Source organism: Gopherus flavomarginatus, chromosome 7, assembly GCF_025201925.1.
Source record: "Gopherus flavomarginatus isolate rGopFla2 chromosome 7, rGopFla2.mat.asm, whole genome shotgun sequence".
Classification (NCBI taxonomy): Eukaryota; Metazoa; Chordata; order Testudines; family Testudinidae; genus Gopherus; species Gopherus flavomarginatus.
This window is the reverse complement of record NC_066623.1, coordinates 57,765,395-57,789,333: the sequence shown is the minus strand read 5'-3', so window position 1 is coordinate 57,789,333 and position 23,939 is coordinate 57,765,395. Positions and strand designations below refer to the sequence as shown.

Sequence of the window (23,939 nt, the reverse complement as noted above, 5' to 3'; positions counted from 1 at the left end):
GTGTGTGGGGGGTGTAGGGCAGAGGGCTGAGTGTGTGTGTGCGGGGGGTCAAGGCAGAAGGCTGGGTTTGTGTGGGGGTTCAAGGGTCAGGGCAAAGGGCTGGGTGTGTGGTGGGGTACAGGGCAGAAGGCTGAATGTGTGTGGGGGGGTACAGGGCAGAGGGATGGGGCTGTGGGGGGGGTGGGCAGAGGGATGGGTGTGTGTGGGGGCTCGGCAGAGGGATGGGGCTGTGGGGATGCAGGGCAGAAGGCTGGGTGTGTGAGGGGGTTCAAGGGTCAGGGCAGAGGACTGGGGGGCATGGGGGCTGCAGGGCATAAAGCTGAGTGTGTGTGTGGGGGACAGGGCTGGGGCATGTGCAGGGCAGAAGGCTGGGGGCATGGGGGCTGCAGGACATAAAGCTGAGTGTGTGGGGGGTGCAGGGCAGAGGGCTGAAGGGTGTGGGGGGGATGCAGGGCAGAGCGCTGAATGTGGGGGGGTCAGGGCAAAGGGCTGCGGTGCTCGGCTCGTGTGGGTGCTTCCAGCCCCCTGCCCTGAGCAGCTCATGGCAGGGGGCTGGAAGGGAGGTGCCCTGTTCCACACCCTTCCCCAAGGCTCCATCCTCACCTGTCTCTGCCTCCTCTAGGGAGCTGCCTACATGCTGCTGCTCTTCCCCCTCCGCCTTGCTAGGGCCATCAACTGATTGGCGCAGGAGAGGGGGCAGGGCAGGAAAGCACCACCTTGGAGGAAGAAGCAGGGGAGGGGGAAGCTTGGCTGCCGCAGAATCAAGCTTCTGCCTCCTGCTCCCGCAGGGGAGACGGGTGGGTGGCGGCGCTGAGTGGGGCTGGGGGCCAGAAACGCGGCAGGCAGCTGCATGCTGCTCAAAATCGGCTCGCGTGCCAGGTTTGGCACGCATGCCCCAGGTTGCTGACCCCTGCTTTACAGTATATTTTCCAGTACTTTGTCTAGTGTTTTTTTTAAATGTCCCATGTCTGCTGCTTCCCTCGGGAGATTCTGCTGCTGTCTGGTTTCACGGGGTGCGCTCAGTGGAGGGCGCACTGTGCTAGGCTTTGAGTCCCAGTCTGTGTTTCAGGGTTTTGTCTGTGGTGGCTGATTATAAGGGCAGTGATGCATAGTTCAGTAGTGGAGGGGAGACCCTTCCAGGCTGACATGGGACATGCTGGAAAGGCTTGGTGATCTGGGAGTATGGAGGTGTGAGGAGTCCTGGGTTCATATAGCGGGAAATCCGTCACAGATATTGATGGTACCTTTACTTTTATGGAGAAATGATAGTTTCATGTTTAACACTGTACTGGGACTTAGGGGTAGGGTGGGTCAGTTTTTTCTCTGTGACAGACTGACTGTGTCACCTTGGGCAAGTTACTTCATCTTTGTCCCTCCGTTTCCCAATCTGTAAAATGGGGCTTATTCTCTACTTCAGGGAGATGTCATATATAAGTAATAATATTGACCGATGTATGGGAGGGGCTCAGATACTATGGTAATGGGGTACCCAAATGGAAGATGGTCACCTTGAAAAGGCAATACACTAGTCGATAAACTGTATGTGTTACTTTAAAATTGTTCAGTGCTCATAGCCTGCATGAGGGGTGCTTTTGTAAACTGAAAGTACACAAACGCATTGATAGCTTTTCAACAATTTAAAATTACATATTTAAAAAAGGATTTTATACCCTTGTGATGCTCTTGACAAAAAGGTGAGCCTGCTGAACAGACTGATTTGTATAAGCCCCAGAAAACACTGCATATTGCTGTGAAATAGCTGGTAGAGTTGTGCTGTATCCTAGGCAGGCAAATTGTGTCCAAGTCCAACCTATTGTTTAGCTGAAAATTAGCCTTGCTGCCCAATACCCGTGCATGCCATGCATTGCTCTGCTAATTTATCCTAAGACAATAGCTCTCCTTTTGGATAAGTAGGCTTGTACTGTTACAGGCAGGTCTTAAGGGAAACATTGGTCCCTTTGGGAGCACAGGAGCCTGTTTTGAGAATTTTTTTACTGCTGGATTGGGATTTGGAAGTTCAGCAAGTGCCCTGCGGAGGTTTTAGAGTGTGTATGGAATAGAGAGACTGATAGTGGGTTTGCCTTTCCAGCAGCTGAACTAAAATGCTTTAAACTGACATCTGCCCCCCCTCCCCCCGGACAATCTCAGAGCTCTTTACAAACATGTTTGAATTGGGCCTCCAAACTCCCCTGTGAGGCACATGAGCATTGCTGGCATTTTATAGATGAAGAGAACAAAGCAAGAGAGAGAACTGACTTGCCCACATTGACACAGGATGTCTGTGGCAGAGCTAAGAACAGCATCCAGAGACAACTTTTGTGCTTAACAGAAAAAACGTCCTCTCCCCACAGTGTAGGTAACTACATTCCTGCCCCAACTCTGCAAACAGCACAGTTTGCTGCAGGGCTTTGGAGCTGTGCTCCAGCTCCGCTTCAGTCCAGGCAAAAGCCCTGGTTTGCTGTTACACCTGAAGTGGAGTAAATGTATATCTACTTGTACAGTCACTGAAAACCAGCAGATATTCTCTTATCAGATCACTTCACTTTGGAATATAAAAGATTCACACTTGACTGGGGATAGGGTGATTAGTTTCACCCGGGTATAATTGGTGTTTGGGAAAAGTCAAGCTCCCCGTACTCATGCCTTTGGGAAAGATTCTGGGAAAGAGAATACCATTTAAGATGGGGAAAATTCTTACTATTGAAATGGATCATGGGGTAATCAGTTGCTGGAGTCTTTTTAAGCTGATCAAGGAGATCTTGCATCTTCAAAAGAAATGGGAAACTGAATTGTTTGCAGGAGTGCAATGCTTTTCTGTTGTGGCGGGAAGCTCTGTTCATTTCAGTCTCTCTGTCTCCGTCTTAGGGAAACGGTTTTAGTGACAGCAGCTGCTGGGGCCACGGGACTTGCTGCTATCGATGTGGCTGCTAATGTTCTCAAGGCAAAGGTATTTCCCTTTTTCAAATGAATCTGTATTCTATATGCGTCCCACTGTAGTAATGCTGTGTCTTTTTGTAGCATGCTCCATCTGAGCATTCAAAGACCTTTCCAAACACTAATGAATTAAATTTAACAAAGTAGGCAAGTATTATTCTTCATTTTCAAGATGTGCATACTAAAGGATGTGGAGGTTGGGAGTTTCCCAAGGTGTGTCAATGAATTATCGGCAGAGCGGGGAATAGAACCCAGGAGATCAGTAAAATCAGAGGGGCTGGTAATCCAGTAGACTAGACTCCATCTCTCAGGCTCTGTCTCTCTCTCTCAGGGTACGTCTGCACTACAGGATTATTTCGATTTTACATAAACCGGTTTTGTAAAACAGATTATATAAAATCGAGTGCATGCGGCCATACTAAGCGCATTAATTCGGCGGTGTGCATCCATATACCGAGGCTAGCATTGATTTCCGGAGCGTTGCACTGTGGGTAGCTATCCCGTAGCTATCCCATAGTTCCTGCAGTCTCCCCCACCCCTTGGAATTCTGGATTGAGATCCCAGTGCCTGATGGGGCAAAAAACATTGTCGTGGGTGGTTCTGGGTACAGCCTCACTGCTCCCTCTGTGACAGCAGCAGACAACCGTTTCGCACCTTTTTTCCTGGGTGAACTGTGCAAACGGCATAGCACAGCAAGCGTGGACCCTGCTCAGATCAAGACCGCAATCGTGTACGTTGTAAACACCTCGCGCATTCTTGTGGAGTCTATGCTGAATCAGGACCTGCAAAGCCAGGCAAGGAGGAGGCGGCTACGGCAGCGCGGTGCCGAGAGCGATGAGGACATGGACACAGAATTCTCTCAAACCGCGGGCCCCTGCGCTTTGGAGATCCTGCTGTTAATGGAGCAGGTTCTAGCCATTGAACGCCGATTTTGGGCCCGGGAAACAAGCACAGACTGGTGGGACCGCATAGTTTTGCAGGTTTGGGACGATTCGCAGTGGCTGCGAAACTTTTGTGTGCGTTAGGGCACTTTCATGGAACTTTGTGACTTGCTTTCCCCTGCCGTGAAACGCCAGAATGCCAAGATGAGAGCAGCCCTCGCAATTGAGAAACAAGTGGCAATAGCCCTCTGGAAGCTTGCAACGCCAGACAGCTACTGGTCAGTCGGGAATCAATTTGGAGTGGGAAAATCTGCTGTGGGGGCTGCTGTGATGCAAGTAGCCAAAGCAATCATTAAACTGCTGCTATGAAAGGTTGTGACTCTGGGAAACGTGCAGGTCATAGTGGATGGCTTTGCTGCAATGGGATTCCCTAACTGTGGTGGGGCGACAGATTGAACCCATATCCCTGTCTTGGCACCGGTACTTTTGGCAAGGGGTACTTTTCAGTGGTGCTGCAAGCACTGGTGGATCACAAGGGATGTTTCACCAACATCCACGTGGGATGGCCAGGAACGGTTCATGACGCTCACATCTTCAGTAACACTGCTCTGTTTAAATGGCTGCAGCAAGGGAATTACTTCCCAGACCAGAAAATAACATTTGGGGATGTTGAAATGCCTATAGTTATCCTGGGGGATCCAGCCTACCCCTTGATGCCATGGCTCATGAAGTCATACACAGACAGCCTGGACAGTTGTCAGGAGTTGTTCAACTATAGGCTGAGCAAGTGCAGAATGGTGGTAGAATTTGCATTTGGCCGTTTAAAGGTGCACTGGCGCACATTACTGACTCACTCAGGCCTCAGCCAAACCAATGTCCCCATTGTTATTGCTGCTTGCTGTGTGCTCCACAATCTCTGTGAGAGTAAGGGGAAGACCTTTATGAGGGGGTGGGAGGCTGAGGCAAATCACCTGGCCGCTGATTACGCACAGCCAGACACCAGGGCGATTAGAAGAGCACACCAGGAAGCGGTGCGCATCAGAGAAGTTTTGAAAACGAGTTTCATCACGGGCCAGGGTACGGTGTGACTGCTGTTTGTTTCCCCTTGATGACCCCCCCCCGATTGACTCATTCCCTGTAAGCAACCCACCCTCTCCCTTAGATTACAACTTGTTTAAGGAAATAAAGTTACTGTCATTTGAAAATCATGTATTCTTTATTAATTAATTGTAAAAAGAGGAAGAAAACTGACAAGGTAGCCCAGGTGTGGTTTGGTAGGAGGATAGGAGAGAAGGAAAAGGCCACTAAAAAAATTTCAAAGTAATGACAGCCTTTTGGTTGGGCTGTCCATGGGGGTGGAGTGGGCGGGTGCACGGAGCCTCCCCCAACGCATTCTTACACGTCTGGGTGAGGAGGGTATGAAACATGGTGAGGGGTGAGGGTGGTTACACAGGGGCTGCAGCGGCACTCTGTGACCCTGCTGCTGTTCCTGAAGCTCCACCAGGTGTCGGAGTATGTCAGTTTGATCACGCAGCAGACCCAGCGTTGCATCCCGCCACCGCTGATCTTCCTGCTTACACCTTTGATCTTCCTGTTGCCACCTCTCATCTCAAGCGTCCCTCCTATCCTCACATTGGTCCCTCCTGTCCTCACGTTCACTGGCATCTTTCCTGTAATTTGATACCACGTCCTTCCACTCATTCAGATGAGTTCTTTCATTGCAGGTCACTTCTGTTACTGAAATATCGGGTCTGCCTAGCTGAGAGCCAATAACAAAGCTATCAGTAACTTTCACAGTTCCCCCTTCGGGTCTGACAATCTGGGTTGTCAGATTGTCAGGCCCGTTACGTAATTTGCGATTAAGCTGGAGGGATAGATACTGGTCTTTTGTATGGGCAGCAGAGTCCCTAAGTCACAGCATTACAGAGACATTTTGCACATTGCATTACTACCCAAACAATACATAAGAAAAACAGAAAGAAAATATTTTATTTAACAACTGTACAGAAGAGGCCAGTAAACTATGACCCAAGATCTGGGAGGAGGTTTTTAAAACTAAAGGTGTGATTAAGAGACACAGCATGGAAAACAACAGCAGCATTTTTAATAGCTTGTAATTTTTTTTTTAATTAAACCAGAGTGATTAACATAAAAACAGCATTTTTTATGCAAGCACAAGCCTTTCCTAACTTAGCATTCATGACATCTAGCACACGTGTATTTTGCAAAGTTATTTTTGCTACTTTATTAATTTTTTGTTGCAACTTTTGAAAAGTGTCTATTGATGCATTAGCTGTTTTTTTAAGTTTGCAGAAATATTTATAACTGCTTTTTTGAGCTTAGCCACCCCCAACCCAGGAATGAGTGTACGTACAAAAGAGTGAAATTTTGTTTGTCTGGCAACTAAGGGATTGGGGCACTGACTATAAATTAGTTAGGTATACCAGCTGGTCTAATTTTTTAAATGTTTTGGTGACTAATTTAGTTTTATATGCATTTTTTTTATGGACTCGTTAGGATTCGGTATGTGGGAGCCCACACTCCCCTAACCGGTCCAAATGCTTGCAAGGAGCACTGTGAATGTTTATACTTTTACCCAGAAAGTGTTCAAGTATGGTTTTATGACCACAGATTAGATGGTATTTTTGATGTGTTTGTAAGGGCAGTGGGCCAAATCTGGTGTTTAAGATTATTTTGAATGGCCATTAGCTGGTTATTTACGAAATTTTGAATTTTTAAACATACTAGATTTTACTGTAATGCCTTTTCAGCCTTAGTTATATTTAATATTTTTTTGGTGTAGTATTATATTATATTTGTTATTTAACTATATTTGATATTTTAAAAAGGCATTAACATTAATAGCCTAGGAGGAGGTGTATTACAGGGTAATGGGGGAGATGGCAGGGGCAACAAGGTGCCTTTGGTACCTGTTGTTTAAAATTTAATTAGGGAGAGCAATACATGCTGAAGGATTTATTTAGAACACAGGGCGCAGCCTGTAGAACAAACCCCAAAATTTAATTAATACCACATTCCCAAGCATGGGTTTTACAAATTTTTTTTGCCAGTGTATAATTTTTTGTGTTTTTACTGGGATTAGTTTTTAATATGTTTTTTAGTTAGGAATTCCTGGACTTTGGCAATTTTAGTGGAGTGAGTGTTTGTTTCAAAAAAAAAAAAATCATGGTTCACCATTTTACAGGGGAGAGGTTACCAGCATATTATTCTGTAATGGTTTTGATTTTTTTAGAAAAATCCGAAGGCACAGTAGGTTTGTTAGTGGATAAGGGAGAGGTTACTAGCACATTACCTTGGTGTTTTTTGTTTTTTTGCTGTCCAGAAGGCACAGCAGAGCTAGAAAGAGGAATAGGCTAATTATTAGTAGGAGAATTCTCCCGAGGTGGAGAGGTCTTTTTGCAGTGAGAATAATGGGCTCAAGCAGTCAGTCTTTGGCACTTTACAGCGGTGTTAGTAGTTAGCAGAACTGAATAAGGGCCTTTTTAGCATGGAGCCAAAGCAGTCTTTCGTTGGTGGACCTTTACGTAGATTTAGTTTTTTGATTTTAAAGAGTGGCAGGGCTGCTAGGGTTTTTGGGTAGCGCTGCTTTACCTGTGAGAGAGGAAACCTAACACATTTTATTAGTGCCTGGCAGTGTTTTACAGATCTCATAGCTGCTTGGGCACATTCAAGCCCCTGCTTTTTGTTTGTCTGCCAAGTCTTAGCTGTGAGGAGTGTTTTTGAATGGAGTTAGTGTTTTATTTTTAGCTTGAGCATACTAGCTATTTTTTTTAGTTATTTTTTTGGGGTTTTTTGGGTTTTTTTGGCTTTTTTTTAACCTACAGAGGAAACTTTTACTTTTTACCGATACACTTTTTTTTTAATAATGAATACATAAACATTGCTATTATACAGTACATCATGTTTAATTATTTAATGTATGCTATATATACCCTTTTACTAAAATAATTTTATTACAGAGCTTTGGAGCAACAAGCCAGGACAAGCACACTCACTTTGAGGAGTTTACATAATACAACTTTTAGTTTAATAGCTTTTTACCATCCCTAGCCCTCTGGCTAGAAATCTGAGGTAGCCAGAAGGATCCCATGTACAATATCGGGAGTGGGTTAACTTTTTATGTTCTTGCTTTTAAAGACTGTTGGTATGCAAATTTTAACAACAATTTTTTTAATTAATAATTTGGCCAATGAAGTTTTTTCTTTTTACTTAAGCAAATGTGTTAGACTTTAGTATATTACATTGTTTTGATTTATTTAAATACTTTGTATTTTAAGTTGAATAAAACAAGTATTTGCATTTAACTTTTTTGTTTGATTTTAAATTAGACTATTTTATGAAAATATTAAACACAACAATTTTAGCCACAAGACAAACGCCACAAAACAGAACATAGAACACAAAACATAATTTTTATTGTGCCAGTAAATGCATGGTACATTAAATGCTGTTTTCTCTGATTATTTGAAAGACAAAAAAAAAATCAGAGGTTTATCCTCCTGGGCAGTTAATTATTGCTTAAAATATATAAATACTTTTATTGATTTTAGGCAAAACAGAGGAATTACCCCATATTTTTTTGTATTTGTTTTATAGGCAGCCCAGGTTTCAGTGGCTTTTACTTTATTAGTTAGATAATTTGCATTAATACAGATGCTTTTTGGCTTGCTTTTGGATTTAAAGCTATTTACAGCTTAAAGATTTTTACTTTAAAAAGGACATAATTAACTTTATTAGAATTTTGATTGCTTTTTACTTTTAACTTTTGCTTTAAACATTGAAAGAAAACATTACTACTTATAGTGCCCCTTAGAGCCTAATAAAATTTTAATTACATAGCACTGTATACATTTTTTAGCTAATTTAACTAAATTGTTTATAGCCAAATGATTGCAATTTAATAATTTTTTTACCTGAATTTATTTACAAACATTTTAAAGACACCAAGAACTTTTTTTTAGCATTTTTACAAAGTTTAACTGCTGTTTTTTTCAGCAACTACAGAGTTAACTTCTCACTCTTCCTTAAATTACTTGCTTGTTTTCAACAGCCATTTTTATTAACTTAAATGACCATTTTAAGTATTGTCCTGGGTATTTGAAATTCCCATGCTTACATTTACTTACTTTTTTTTTATTACTCTCTCAAAATTTTCCAACCTGTTTTTCAATCTCTCTGTCTGTTGCCTGCCTGCCTGGGCCCGATCCTGCTTTTTTTGCTGAACCATCCCTTCCATGGGCACCAACTTGTTCCACTACCAGTTTAGCTAGGAGGGTGGGCTTTTTAACTAGCCCCCACCCTTCCTGGTCTCTTCCCGTAAACATTTTTACTTACAAGACTACCCGAGTCCTTCCTTGTGAGGCTTGCTACCTGGACAAAACCACATGGCCCATTGCCGTTTAACTATTTAATTTTTTTTTTTGACATTTTTTTTTTGAACACCAGGTAAAGGCCATTTACTTAACATATAATTCAAAGGACTGTCCTTAGAGGGTTTATTCAGAGACCCACCCATCTGTCTTCTGACACTTAAACAGAACAGAGAATTACATAGAGAGCAGAGGGAATTACGGTCTAATTCAGGTTTTTTTACTTTTATACACTGACCACTACAGGGGACGGGACAGAAGGATTTTAATTCGACCTCAGAGTTTCATCGCATGCAATGGCTTCCACCCTGAGAAATTACGAACGAGAGGTTCAGTTCCGCCCACACACCTAACACCCAAATGAACAGAGCAAAAAAACAACAGTAACTGGTTAAACAGAACAGAACCAGAACCAGATAACATTTCCTTATCCTATTAGGGCTCACCTTATCGGAGCACAAACCCCAGGGGCTGTGGCGGAGTGAGGAAGAGGGGCTAAAGACCCCTATGGCGCCGCTCCTAGTTCGCCGCAGCCATCCGGAGTCCAATGTCCGAGCTAGGAGGGTCCCATCTGGGGTGCCAGAAACTGTTACCGAAATATCAGGTCTGCCTAGCTGAGAGCCAATAACAGCCTGACAAGGATAAGGAAAAGATGCTTTATTTTGCAGAAGAAAGGAGAGCCTTGTACCTTGGTACAAAAAACTTTACTTAGTACAAAAATCAAGAATTTTTTATACATGCTCACACACAGGCTTTGGTCGTGCTAGCATTTGATTGGTGGTTAACAAACCCTGTCCTTTTCAATCTGCTCAGCAAAAACCGGCTAAGAACCAGCTTTAACTGCCTCAAAACTGATAAGGGGAGACAGTTCAAAAGTTTAGGGTACTGTGTCCGTGAGGCTTCTGCTTCTTCCTACTGGCTGCTTATAAACTGTTAAGGGGGGCTATTAGTGACTTTCACACTTCCATGATTTCCGAGAACATTTCGTCTCGCGTCTTTTTTTTCCACCGCCTTATCTGAGCTAGCCTTCGGGATGGAGTAGGGAGGCTTGAAAAATTTGCAGCTGCATGAGGGAGGGAAAAAAGGGAGAGAAGTATTTAAAAAGATACATTTTACGGAACAATGCTTATTCTCTTTCACAGCAAACAACACTATTCAGCTTACATAGCACATGTGATTTCACTACAAGGTCACATTTTGCATCTTAATATTGAGTGCCTGCGGCTCTGGTGTTAGAGATCACAGACGCAGGTCCAGGCAGCAGAATTCAGCTTGCATGTGTCCATGGTAAGCCATTGTCTTTTGGCTTCTGCAGCCTTCATATACACAGTGCCCTCCTTTCCCAAATACCAAGCAAATCCCATTCAGTGCTGCTTCTTTCCTGTTAACATGCAGCAGCAGAACCCCCCCACCCCAATCCAATTCTCTGGGATGATCGGTTTACCCTTTCCCCCCACCGCGTTGCAGGTATCATGGAAGATCACTGCTAAACACCTCTCTTTCCCCCCCCCACCACCACCACGTGGCTGGTAGCAGGGAAGATCCCTGATAGCCAAGCGCAAAAAAGCTCAGCGCCATTTCCCCCCCTTTCCCCCCGCTTGGCTACCTGCAAGGAAGGATTTCTTTTAAGCAACAGGCAAACAGCCCAGTAGGAATGGCCATCTCTGTCCCCTTAATTAAATTCCTGAATTTCAACCAGGTTACCATGAACGATATCACTCTCCTGAGGATAACACAGCGAGATAAAGAACGGATGTTGCTTGAATGCCAGCAATCACCGGGACCATACGCAGCTAGGCTTTGTCATGCAATGATACCAGATTACTTGCTACATGCATGGTGTGGTCAAGTGTCCTACCATGGAGGACGGAATAAGGCTGCCCTGCCCAGAAACCTTCTGCAAAGGCTTTTGGAGTACCTCCAGGAGAGCTTCATGGAGATGTCCCTTGAGGATTTCTGCTCCATCCCCAGACATGTTAACAGACTTTTCCAATAACTGTATTGGCCGCGAATGCTTCCCAAGTCAACAGGGCAAATTAATCATTAAAAAATGCTTGCTTTTAAACCTTGTTTTATATTTACAAAGGTGCACTCACCAGAGGTCGCTTCCATGGCTTCATTGTCTGGGCTAGTGGCTTGGGAGGGCTGGGAGGGTAATTCTGTCTGGGTGAGAAAAAGCTCCTGGCTGTTGGGGAGAACGGAGTGCTGTGTCCTCTCTGCAAGCTCATCCTCGTCTTCTTCCTCATCTTCCCCGTCCACAGAATCCTCAGCCATGGCTGAGATTACCACCACCACCTCGGAATCCACGGACAGAGGTGGGGTAGTGGTAGTGGACCCCCCTAGAATTGCATGCAGCTCAGCGTAGAAGCGGCATGTTTTCGGCCCTGCCCCAGACCTTCCGTTTGCTTCTTTGGTTTTCTGGTAGGCTTGTCTGAGCTCCTTAACTTTCACACGGCACTGCACTGAGTCCCTGGTGTGGCCTTTCTCCATCATGCCCTTGGAAATTTTTTCAAAGGTTTTTTTATTTAGTCTTTTGAAACGGAGTTCTGTTAGCATGGAATCCTCTCCCCATATAGTGATCAGATCCAGTACCTCCCGTGCGGTCCATGCTGGAGCTCTTTTTTGATTCTCAGGAGACTGCATTGTTACCTGTGCTGGTGAGCTCTCCACGCTGGCCAAACAGGAAATGAAATTCAAAAGTTCGCGGGGCTTTTCCTGTCTGCCTGGCCAGTGCATCTGAGTTCAGATTGCTTTCCAGAGTGGTCACAGTGGTGCACTGTGGGATACCGCCTGGAGGCCAATACCATCAATTTGCGGCCACACTAACCCTAATCCGACATGGCAATACCGATTTCAGCGCTACTCCTGTCCTCGGGGAGGAGTACAGAAACCGGTTTAAAGAGCCCTTTATATCGATATAAAAGGCCTCGTGTGGACGGGTGCAGGGTTAAATCGGTTTAACGCTACTAAAATCGGTTTAAACGCGTAGTGTAGACCAGGCCTCACTGTCTCACTCTCTCTCACTTACACTTTCCCCTCATGAAACACCTGCCTTCCCTGTGCTCCTGCTATGGGCTCCATTGTGGATCCCCATCATTTCCCTTGATTCTTTCCAGTGCAGAATGGAGCTCTTATCCAAGTGGGATATAGAGGGGAAATGTTTTCAAAGGCGCTCAAGTGACTTAGGCTCCTGAGTCCCATTTTTAAAAGTGATTTAGGTGCTTATGAGCCTAATTCTTTTTGCGAGTCAATAGGACTTAGGCTCCTAAGCCACTAGGTCCATTTGAAAATTTCAGCCTTTAGAGTCAAACCAGTGTAGATCTAAGGGAAAATAGTGTTTGATATTTATGGGAATAAGAGATGGATTTGTTCCAACCATCACAGTATAAATCAGGTTAGGAAATAGTATACTGCTAGGGTTTTTGACAGAGATGCTACTTGTTTTTTTATTACTATTATAAGTAGAACACCCCACAGTAAAAAGAACTGCACAAAGTGACAAGGCAGAAATATCTCCGGTTCAAATGGTTTGCTGTGTGATAGAGCTCCCACAAAGCACAGATTCTGATTGGAGAAATCTGGAGCAAGTAATTCAGTGGCTGGTAGGATTTCACTCAGAGGGGAGACTATTATACTACTAGGGATGTAAAACTCTTCCAGATCCACTGGGGTATGTTAAAAATCCCATGGCTCATTTGGTAAGAGTACTAGGCTTAAACCCAGACCAGAGACCAGTTTTGGTAAATGCAGTCTCTCTAAGGCCTGGTTTACACTGTAGGGGATCGATCTAAGTTATGAAACTTCAGCTACGTGAATAATGTAGCTGAAGTCGACATACTTAGATCGACTTACCGTGATGTCTTTGTGTCCACGGTGAGTCAACTGCTGCTGCTCCCTGGTCGACTCCACCTGCACCTCTCGCAGCAGTGGAGTACAGGAGTCAACGGGCGAGCGCTCGGGGATCGATTTATCGCATCTAGAATAGACACGATAAATCGACCCCTGCTGGATCGATTGCTGCCTGCCAATCCGGCGGGTAGTGTAGACATACCCTAAATTTCCCTGCAGTTTCAGTTGCAGATGGGACTGGTCTTCTCTTTCTGCCTTAAGTTATTATGTAGTGCTGCTGTGTGTTGTTCAACAGCTGCTGTGTTCCATCCCAGCAGCGGCTGTTCTTCAGTGAATGGTACAGTGATATAGATACAGTTTTTGTATAGCATTTTAAATGTGTTAAGCATTTTTTGAGACATTGACATAGAAAATACATTACTATAGAGCTTTTATTTAAGTTTTTGGTTCTGTAATAATTATGGTAACATGCTAAGGCACCTATTGTATCACTCTGAGCAGAGATGCCTTTATTTTATTTTATTTTATTTTATTTTATTTTATTTGTATTATCATAGTGCCTAGGAGCCTCAGACCCCATTGTGCTAGGCACTGTACAAACACAGAACAAAAAGAGGGTCCCTGCCTGGAAGAGCTCACACTCTCTTCCACCATGAAAGCTCAGACTGTAACACTGGCTCCTCCTTTGTTTTCAGGTGATAGCAGCAGCTGGAAGTGATCACAAATGCAACCTGGCCCTGCAGAAGGGTGCAGCCCACAGCGTGAATTACATCCAAGGGAGCCTAAAGGAGGAGGTGAAGAAGCTTACAGATAACAGGGGGGTCAATGTAGTTCTTGACGCTGTTGGAGGGGACATCTTCAAGGAGGCGTTACATAGGTGAGTTGAAATATGATTCCAGTTGCATTCGAAGTGACGTGCATTAGGGGTGTGAAATATGTGGTCTCCATGCTTCAGAAGGATCCAGTTGAAACTTCAAGGGAATGTAGGGAGCCATCAGAATGTAATTCTGCAAGCAGGAGTTTGGGCATAACACCCATGCTTGCTCTTTACAGACCACAGATGTTTAGGGCCTTGATTTTTTCACATGTAATTAGAAAGAGGGGTGCCATGCTGGGGCATTGTTTCAGTACTGACTGGGAGAAAGTGTCTCTGATTAATTATAAGAACCAGTTCATGCAGAGCCAGTTTCCCTAGGAGGTCCCATGCAAGTACTAGCTAGAGCTGAGGTTCTGAAACTTAATAAAGAGAGAACTTTGTGAATAACCCTCACTGGCAATCACAGCATGTACCTATGTCAACTACAGTAACTGCTCACCTGGAAAAGTTAACAGTAGGAAAATATTTAGTGTGTTTTCACCTGTCCTTAATTCAATGTAAAAGCTAGAAACAACATGGACCAGTCAGCATCATGTGACCAGCCAGCTGTCTGCAGGCCACCAGCAAGTGCTCAAACTTGGAAACAGTTAGCCGAGATGCTCCTCTTTTAGTTGACAAATTTTGATGAGAGCCTACCTGCAGTTGATTCAGTGAAAAAGTCCTCTCTTCACTGAGCTAACGCTCTAGTATTCAGTTTGAGAGTGTTTCATTAAGGACCAATCTCTGGTCCCACTGAAGAAAAGGCCCCCGCTTTTCTCCAGTGCAATCATGATTTTACCCTATGCTTGCTCTTCCTCATTAAATACATCTCCTTTCCCTTCCCCTTGCAGTTTGGCTTGGGAGGGCAGGATTGTGGTGGTGGGTTTTGCTGGAGGAGCAATCCCCTCTGTCCCAGCCAACCTGCTGCTTCTGAAGAATGTGTCTGCCTTGGGAGTGTTCTGGGGTCGATACCGGGAAGAGGACTTTCCTGTTTTTTCGTCATCCATCTCCTCTGCTCTTTGGTACTGCCAAGAAAGACGGATCCAACCTCATGTGGGTGCGGTCTTCAACCTGGAAGAGGTAAAGTGCTGCCCAAGATGCCACTCATTGGCGGGATTCACAGTTCTCTGAGAGAGGCTGAATAGAAGGAAGAAGCTGTCTAATCTGGTGGGCTGCTATCACCACTCCCCTGGGGGATGGGAAGGCCCAAAGCTTGAGCCCCTGTACAAGGACACTGGAACAATTTGTATAGTGGGGATGCTGAGAGCCATTGAACCAAACTGTAAATCCTGTTCGTAATGGAAACCACTTCAAGCCAGGGGATGCAGCCACTCCCCCCACTCCCCCCCAGCGCCCCTCATTCCAGCACCTATGCCCCTGTACCTGTTAGGGAGGGAGAAATATGAGTTACAACTAGGAGACATATGTGTTTGATCTGTGCCTCAGAACTAACTCTAAACTCCAGTATCCGCCAAGAGCCTGTCATCACTACAGGAAGTAAATGCTGCTGTTGATTAAATTAAAACCTTGGCATGCGTATATTCATAAACTGTGATGACCTTATGCAGTGTCAAGCGCTCAGGATTGCTTTGTTTATAACTAAGTTTTATGTCTGAGTGAATTTTGTGTGCGGTGAATTCCCTCTGATTCTTACAAAACACCCTCCAGTTTCAAACACGGCACAGAACCCTAGTTCTTTAAGAAATCCCGCCCCTCTCCCCTCTCTTTTTTTGCCTGCTTCATTCCAGTGTTATTGGCTTTAAATGTCTCCAATATGTATGATGATGATTTAGTATTTATGTTTTGGAAATGCCAGGTTGGCCCCCCCTTGCGCTAGCCATGGTACAGAGCTGTAAAAATGACAGCTCCTTTCACAAAAACCTTACAATTTAAGAGGCAGTAATACAATGGGGTAATTTTTTTTTTTTTTAACGGTGAATTGGGGGATGCAGCTATGTCTTAATTTACACCTTTCACTCTGGGAGCTATTAGATCAGTGGTTCTCAACCTGGGGTCCAGGGCCCCCTGGGGGCCTCTAGCAGGTCTCAGGTGGGTCCTCCAACCATGGTCAGCATTAGACTTGCCAGGGCCCAGGGCAGAAAGCCAAAGCCTCACCGCATAGGGCTGAAGCCCGGGGCCGTGAGCCCCATTACCCGGGGCTGAAGCCGAAACTTGAGCAATGTAGCTTCACGGGGGCCCCTGTGGCATGGAGCCCCAGGCAGTTGTCCTGCTTGCTACCCCCTAACTCCAGCCCTGGCTTTTATATACAGAAAACCAGTTATTGTGGCACAGATGTGTCATGGAGTTTTTATAGCATGTTGAGGGGGCCTCAGAAGGAAAAAGGTTGAGAACCCCTGCATTAGAGGAGTCAGTATTACACATTGGTTATTAATTTTCTCACATTTCAGTTCCTGGATAATGGAAGTGCCATGAGATGGTCAGCTCTTGTGTTATTTCAGCCTCATAAATGGATCCCTGAGGCAAAAAGCCCATGAAGAGCAAATTCCAATACAAATACTGAGCTGTTTGTTCCTGCAGAACAAACTGCACTGCAGTGATGAGTTGTTCAGGTCACCCAGACCTGTGAGCCACTCGGTCACCGCTCTGCCTCAGCAAGAATGAGCTTTGCTGCTAATAAGTCATGTGTCAGCTCTTTGGCACGCCAGCTTGTCTGCCTTACCAGCAAACTCTTCAGGACTCTGCCAGTTCAAACCCTGTCTTGCTGGTCAATCACTGAGCCTCAGTTCCCCAGAGACATCCTTCCATACTGTTCAGTCTCTCTCATAGAAGTTGTTAAGTTCACTGCCTCCAGAGAGACAGAGCATACTGCAGCGTGTTAGATTAGCTGAAGATGTAATCTTCACTTCACTACACAGCACTGAGATGGTTTTGTAATAAAACAAGAATAAGTTTATTAACAAAGAACATAGGTTTAAATGATTTCAAGTAAGAGGGAAAGAAACATGAAAAGTTACAAACAAAACACACTTTCTAGTGACTAAAACTTAACTTCAGCAAGTTGCAATCTTTTGCAAAGCAGGTTTCTCACCTATAGTCAGTTCCCAGAGACTTCAACTCGTTCAGTTGAGGGATCTGCCTTTCCTCAGACATCAAGAGTTCTGGCCTCTTATGTCCCTCAGGTGCTGAATGCCAAAAATTTTTAATGTTTCAGCTTATATTTTTCAAAATCCGTTGTCTCTGTTTCAAGAGGCAGGAAGGCTTCCTAGGGGTACAGCCTCCACTGCCCTGATTCATAAGAAGTCCTCTCTCCCATTTGCTAGTTTGATGGCTTTGTTTACCTTCCATGTAAATCTACTTCCATTGTTTCTGACTTCGTCTTGCTCAATTTACACTGGTGACAGAGTCAAGCGACTAAAACAATATTCCTTTGTCTAGGACAGGCTAGGCTTATGCACTGTTTCCCAGCCACATTCTACGAACATATTTCCGGCACTGATTCTTTAATTCTTTATACACTGCCTGTACATGCACCGCACAATATTACTAGTGACCAGTATTTTATAAGTTTGTGTATGATACTTTACATGACACCTCTGAGATATAGATTATGACAACAGTGTGTTGGAGCAATGAGTGTGTCAGGTCTGATGTGAATTATGGTGTAGGGGGCCCTCCGGATCACAGCTACCACCTATTGTACTTTAAAGTAACAATCTGATTCCATTTAAATTCCACTATTCATAGCGTCACACAGACACACATAATTACATCTCAAACCTAAAGAGAATGTTAGCCACCCAAACCAGACATCTGTTCCTCATAGATGATGGGTCAGTGGCAACAAGACTGACGAGGAAATTCTGGGAAATGCTACTGGCAATAACAATCTCTGATATTTTCAGTGTCAGACTTTTTGCAGAGACCAATCTGAGTAACATTGTTATGAGCTGATAAGAGAGCACCAGGTACCCTGAGGGCCATTCTGGCCAAACTCCTTAGCATGATGAACGAAACTGGTACTGACTCTATCTTCACTTTGCAATAGTTGAAAATGGCTGATAGAAAAAGTTAGGCTGAAGATAGAGAAATTAACCCACCTGGTAAAGGATTAAGCCCTTGGATGTCTCTAATACTACCCCATTGTGAGTGGGTAGGAAAATTTGATCTCTGTGAATTTCCATTTTTTTGTGGGTAATGATTTTAATTGGGGGTATGCATGGGGGTAAAGAGGTGCATGGTTCTGTGCTTGTGACCAAAAGCACCCCTCTATTCACATGCTTCACATTCTTGTAATAATCTTTGTACAAAATATGCCTTTTGAGGTATCACTGGAAAACTAATAACTCACTGGTCAATATTATCATGGTGAAATGTATGTAGCAACATTCTATGCAAAGTAATGACATCTCCCTCTGTGACATTATTAGCACAGGTTCATTCCCACACAGCCTAGGCAACGTTTGTTAAGTAGGTCTGTCCTAAACAAAGGAATGTGTATAATATACAGATAAGTAGTAAACAGAGTCCTCGAGTCAGTAAAAGGGGGAAATGGCAGGCCGCAAAGCAAATTTGCACTTCAGCAAACACAGGAGAGGAGAAAAAAGGCACGGAGCCTCCTTCACCACCAACTTCTATGTCACTTTCTTTACTGCATGAATAAACTTTACTTTGAAGGGTAACCTTCTGAAAACTGCTTCAGAGGTTCACTGGACTATACAAGAGGGGCAGAGAACCCCACGATATCTCTCTTTCACTTGAGAAGACAAAGGCTCCAGCACCTCTGGGCCTTGGAGTGAGATCATGACCAAGGAAATGGTCGGTTCCCATCTTGCTGGAAGGAGGGGTGTGTGTGTGTGAGAGAGAGAGAGGTCATTTGAACAAAGCCTTGAACCGAAACTTGCTAGATTAGGTTTTAAATGTTTAGCTGCGATTTCACTTTTATTTGCTTGTACCCATTTCTAACTTCATCTCTTATACTTGAATTCACTTAAAGTCCTATCTTCTTTTGTTAATAAACTTTTTATTTTTTAATCTACACCCATCCAGTGCTGTGTTTAAACAGAACTGTAACGGTTGAATATTGACTCTTTACAGGAGCAGCGAATCTTAATATCTGGACTGTCCAGGAGAGGGCTGGACAGTGCAGAACAAAGTTTTGTGGGGAAACTCAGGACTGGTAGTGTGCTGGGGTCACCCTGCAGGTAGTAACCCAGGCTGGTGGAAGCCAGAGTGTGACCGATGTGTGCTGACAGGCTGCTGGGGTCAGAGCTGCTTGGCCAGGGCCGCAGCTATACACAGACATTTAGGGTGTGACTTGCATGCTGTTTGTGGGCAGCCCAGGTTGGGAGCTACAACAGCAAAACATCATGAGGCAACCAAGGTTGTAGGGCAGCTGCTGACACAGCCCCTCGCTGACCTGGATTGCATTCCAGAATGTGACAGTGGTAAAGTCACTAGGTCAGATTTTTAAAGTGTTCCAACCCTGGCCTCTAAAACTGCTCCTGAAATCCTTGTGCATGATTGTTTTTCCTGCACACACAAATCCAAGTTTTCATGTGCCCCAAATCTTTATACACACACACAGTCGCAGGGTGATTTTTAAAGGCCACTCCTAAAAATTTGGCCAAATACATCTGCCCTCTAGAAATTACTGTAGAGAATGTAAATTAAGGGGCCTACAGTAGCAATGAACACTTGCAGGAGAGTGTGTGTGTGTGTGTGTGTGTGTGTGTGTGTTTGCGTAGATGGATATGCCCTTTTGTATAAACAACTGAGGTTTTGTGCTTGCAGGTGAATGAAGCCTTTAGCCGTGTAACCCAGCGCAAGTCAACAGGAAAGATCGTCATCTCAATTAAATAAATCAGCCTGTTTCCTCAGGACACAGCTCCTGCTGCCATTGGACTAATCAGCAGAATCATTCTTCTGGCTTATGGATGCAGACAGCCAAGTTGCGTCTTCCCTATGATTTCTTGCATGATTTGTTTACCACCACCATTAATGTAGAGGGCTATGGGCTCCTGCTTAGGGTTAGATGACATGATAGTATAAATACTTGTGCCCATTTCTAGAACTGGTGGAGTTGCACTGACGCTAGACAAACAATGCAAGGAGTCCTAGGGGAGACAAGCTTTCACTGTGATGGGAAGAGGGAGAATAGTTGCAGAGCAGTGCAATTAATACAAAAGTAAACCAGACTCTCTTTAAAGGAATCACCACTGGGAAATCTCCTTAAATCTCCAGGTCAGCCATGAGTTTTTAATTGCAGTCAGACACTTTGTGTCATGACTTTCCTGACGTTATCTTTCCACATAAGCAAAGTGTTTTTAGCTTCTTGTAATGCAATTTAAGAGCTGGAAATGAGGAGGGGAATTAGTGCCGTGAGGCCAGTCAGTGCTCCACCCACTCTTTGAGAGGAGTTGCTGTTGGTTGTGATATAGCGGCACTTCTGTATGTAGCCATTACAAAACAGTCAGCTAGAACCAAGTAACTTAGGGTGAGGGGTAGAGTTGAAATGAAGAGACATGTAAAAACATGAGGTGGGGGTGGGGGCACAGCTTTTGCAACGGTATAACCAGCCATTGGTCCATATCTCCTGTTGCTCTGCCTTAACCAGTGGCTGGCATTGCATCAGAAGAACCAAACAACCCCCCAATAATTGCTTTACCCAGCCACTTGCATGTGGCACAAAAGACTTTATCCCTGACTCCTGTGTAAGCTCAGCTTGGTCCCAAGAGGTGTAATTATACGGATGGTGACCTTGGTGAGAGTCGCTGCGAACAGGAGAGACTTCAGTCTGAGACACTGTTAACAAACACCATTGGCTCTCTCGAGTCTGCCTGAAAAGAGCTGGACCCATCACATCCTGCTGAACGTGCTCTGGTAGAACTATTTGATGTGACAATACCTAAATTCCTCCACGCTGCTCTGACTTGCAGTCCAAATCTGTATGCCTCAGAACTTCCATCAGACTGGAGCGCTTTCTAAATGTACAATAAGCCTTCTGGTTTTCTTAACATGACTTTGCTGCGGCTGTGGAGACCAGGCTACCTTGCTCTCGTCTTTGCTGCTGTGGAGCGATGACCAGCTACCCTGGCTTCTGTCCAGTAATTTGGAGGAGCCTGTAAAAGTGTTTCACTCCTTAAAACATGGCTGATTCCTCAGATTGCTACCAGCTTCCTGCTGCAGGAGGCTGGTGTCTTGGTTGCTTGTTAGTGTCCTACATAGTTGTGAACAGTTAGAAAAGTTCTGCAAATGACAGCTTGTTCAAATAAGCTTCAGACTAGGTGGTCCTGATGGTCCCTTCTAATCTCAGAGTCTGTGAATCTAAGCTGTAGGACTGGGGGCCACAAACATAAGAATGGCCATACCAAAGGTCCATCTAGCCCAGGGTCCTGTTTTCTGATAGTGGCCAATGCCAGGTGCTTCAGAGTGAATGAACTGAACAAGTAAACATCACGTGATCTATCCCCTGTCGCCCATTCCTAGCTTCTGGCAAACAGAGACTAGGGACACCATCCCTGTCCATCCTGGCTAATAGCCATTGATGGACCTATCCTCCATGAATTTAAATAGTTATTTTTTGAACCCTGATATATTCTTGACCTTCACAACGTCCTCTGGAAAGGAGTTCCACAGGTTGACTGTGTGTTGTGGGAAGAAATACTTCCTTTTGTCTTAAACGTGCTGCCTTTGGTGTTTGTGTGCATTCTGCTTACAGCACTTTACAAACATTCATTGTTACACCATCAGTGAGTGGTAGCTAAATAGGATCCACTTTAGAGATGCAGAAACCACAGCCTCAATGCAGCCAATCAAGGAAACCCACGCTTAATTCCATGTATCCTCTTAAAGTTAATGGGACCACTTCAGTTACGCATCTGCTTAGGTGCTTTTCAGAATTGGGGCCTGTGTCTGGGTCAGAGCCAGCATTAGAACAGAGGAGTTCTGTGGACTTGCTCCTGTGGTTGATGGCGCTGCCTCTTGGGCTGTTGGGTTGTCCTCAGACACATCACAATGGCTTCTACGCAGAGGAAGGAGCTAGCTCAGCAGCAGCCAGCTGCTGGGAAGAGAGTTGGCGGCGATGGCAGCAGTCAGGGCAGCACGGCCTCCTCTCCCCTCTCCCCAGGTCATTAATTGGTTCTGAGTCCTTCCAGAAACTGAGAGAGCGGGGCCTTGGGGTTTCAGCAACCCCAAAGGCCAGGCATGGGGGGCTGTGTGTGTGTGTGTTGGGGGCGTGGGGGTTGGAGTGAACATCCATGATTATTAGGATAAATCAGTGCCCGACTTGAAGCTAGACAAATTCAGATTGAGAATGGCACATTTTTAGCAGCAACAGGGACTAACGATCATTGGAACAATTTACCAAGGCTGCCGGTAATTCCCCATCACTGACAGTTTTTAAATCAAGATGAGGTATTTTTCCGAGAGAGATGCTATTGTTCAAACAGGAAGTATTTCAGGGAAGGTCTATGGCCTGTGTTATACCGGAAGCCAGACTAGAAGATCCCAGTGGTCCCATCTGACCTTGGAATCTGTGGCTATTTTCAGAGACCTTTGCAAAGAAGAAGGACAAACTATTTTTGAATGAAAGATGAGATTAGCTATGATTTCTAATCCCCTGCCCATCCATGGGAGGCTGGGGGAGGGGTGGGGGAAGAAGGGGCTGAAGACTGACTCTGCTTTGTCTCTCTCCTGCAGTTCTTGATAGGGGACTTATTGGATAGGTGGAAGTGAATTATTTTGTATTAATTCTGATCATGTCCAAAACTGATCAAAAGCTTCTTTAAAAAATGATCATCTTTGCAAGTCTCTTGATCCTTGGAAAGAATTAGCGAGGTGTCCCATACAGGAGAAGTGAAACTAGGGATTAGGAGAATGTATGGGAGTCATTGAGCGAAGACAGCAGCACCAAGTGCCAGTGTGAGAAAACAAAGTCCAGTGATCTTGGCACAGGAGGCTGGGTGGAAAAGTCGGTAACTCAACTAGTGTTTCATCTCTGGAACCCCTGCTTCAAATTCCACTTAGATGAAATGAACTTTTGTCCCCTGCATCATTGGGAATCCTGACTTAAGAGGAGCCCAAGGTTAGCAATACAGGGCTGCACTGCAGTTCAGAGCTGTGTTGCATCTATAGAAGTGTATGGAGACTCAACACTGGAATCACAGGGTTCTGCAGATCAAGATTGAGTTGTATAGGAAGGTATGACTGTGTCTAGCCAGAGCTGTTAGCTTTTTGCTTCCATTAGCCCCCCATTCAAATAAATCTAGTTCTGTGATTAAACCTTTATGGGGCACAACAGTTCTCCCTCTCTTTCCTATTTCTTCCAATAGCTGACCAAACACAATGGGTATAAGGACTCTTAATTAACTCTTCATAATGACTGTAAATTTCATTCTGTACATGTATTTATCACATGCCTTGAATCAAAGTATTGTAAGGAGAGAATTGAAAAGAAATTTTTTTCCAGTGTGTGAATTTGCCAAGAACTGAATTAGATTATTATTTTACAGTTAGTCCTAATTGTAAAGATATTAGAAAAATGTATATTAAAGAAAAATAAAATGTTACTTTTGGCAAAAGACCCCTTTCTGAAATGTTGTAATATTTTACAGTGGACTTAAAGTGCTTCTGCATTGAGTTATTAAAATAGGTGATATTAGTATAGTTTATATTTGGAGACTGAGCATAGTATGGGTCCTCATCCTGCAATCTGATCCACGAGAGTGGACAGCCGAGTCTGTGTGGAACCTCCTGGACTTCAGTGGCCCTGCTTCTCGGCCTGTGTGTGCATAAGGGTCTGTCTATCTATCTGCTGATCAGATTGCAGGATTGGGGATATAGTTTGTTTGGGGGCTAGCAAATAGAATACACATCCAGTCCCCTCTAGCTGGCCGGTCTGAATGGGTCCTGGGTCTAGGGATACCAACTTTGGTTGAACGAATTCATGGAGGTTTCATAACATGACATTATCTTTAATTAAAGATTAATCTTTAATTCCTGGAGACTCCAGGACAATCCTGGAGGGTTGGCAAGCATAGGTGGGTCAGCAGTAACAGTCATTTCCCTCTG

The 23,939-nt window shown here is 44.5% G+C and overlaps 2 protein-coding genes across 4 annotated transcripts in view; one reads left to right on the top strand and one right to left on the bottom strand.

The window, feature by feature from the left end:
• The window catches only part of LOC127055870 (myb/SANT-like DNA-binding domain-containing protein 2), a 371,855-nt gene extending 359,842 nt beyond the window's left edge, over positions 1-12,013 (bottom strand). Inside the window, exons 1-2 of one of the 2 annotated variants that reach the window (XM_050963404.1) lie at positions 11,302-12,013; positions 10,112-10,268 (exon numbers count right to left, since the gene is read on the bottom strand). In XM_050963404.1, coding sequence (XP_050819361.1) covers positions 10,162-10,268; positions 11,302-11,941 — 747 coding nt within the window. In that variant the 5' untranslated portion in view covers positions 11,942-12,013 and the 3' untranslated portion in view covers positions 10,112-10,161. Of the gene's footprint in view, positions 1-10,111; positions 10,269-11,301 lie in introns of those variants that run through there. The other variant, XM_050963405.1, reaches the window with a different exon arrangement.
• LOC127055846 (quinone oxidoreductase-like protein 2) overlaps positions 1-23,395 on the top strand; it is a 32,802-nt gene extending 9,407 nt beyond the window's left edge. The window contains exons 7-10 of one of the 2 annotated variants that reach the window (XM_050963334.1): positions 2,866-2,947; positions 13,750-13,931; positions 14,762-14,990; positions 19,662-23,395. In XM_050963334.1, the coding sequence (XP_050819291.1) occupies positions 2,866-2,947; positions 13,750-13,931; positions 14,762-14,990; positions 19,662-19,730 (562 nt within the window). In that variant the 3' untranslated portion in view covers positions 19,731-23,395. Of the gene's footprint in view, positions 1-2,865; positions 2,948-13,749; positions 13,932-14,761; positions 14,991-16,318; positions 16,970-19,661 lie in introns of those variants that run through there. The other variant, XM_050963333.1, reaches the window with a different exon arrangement.
• Positions 23,396-23,939: the final 544 nt, after the last annotated feature.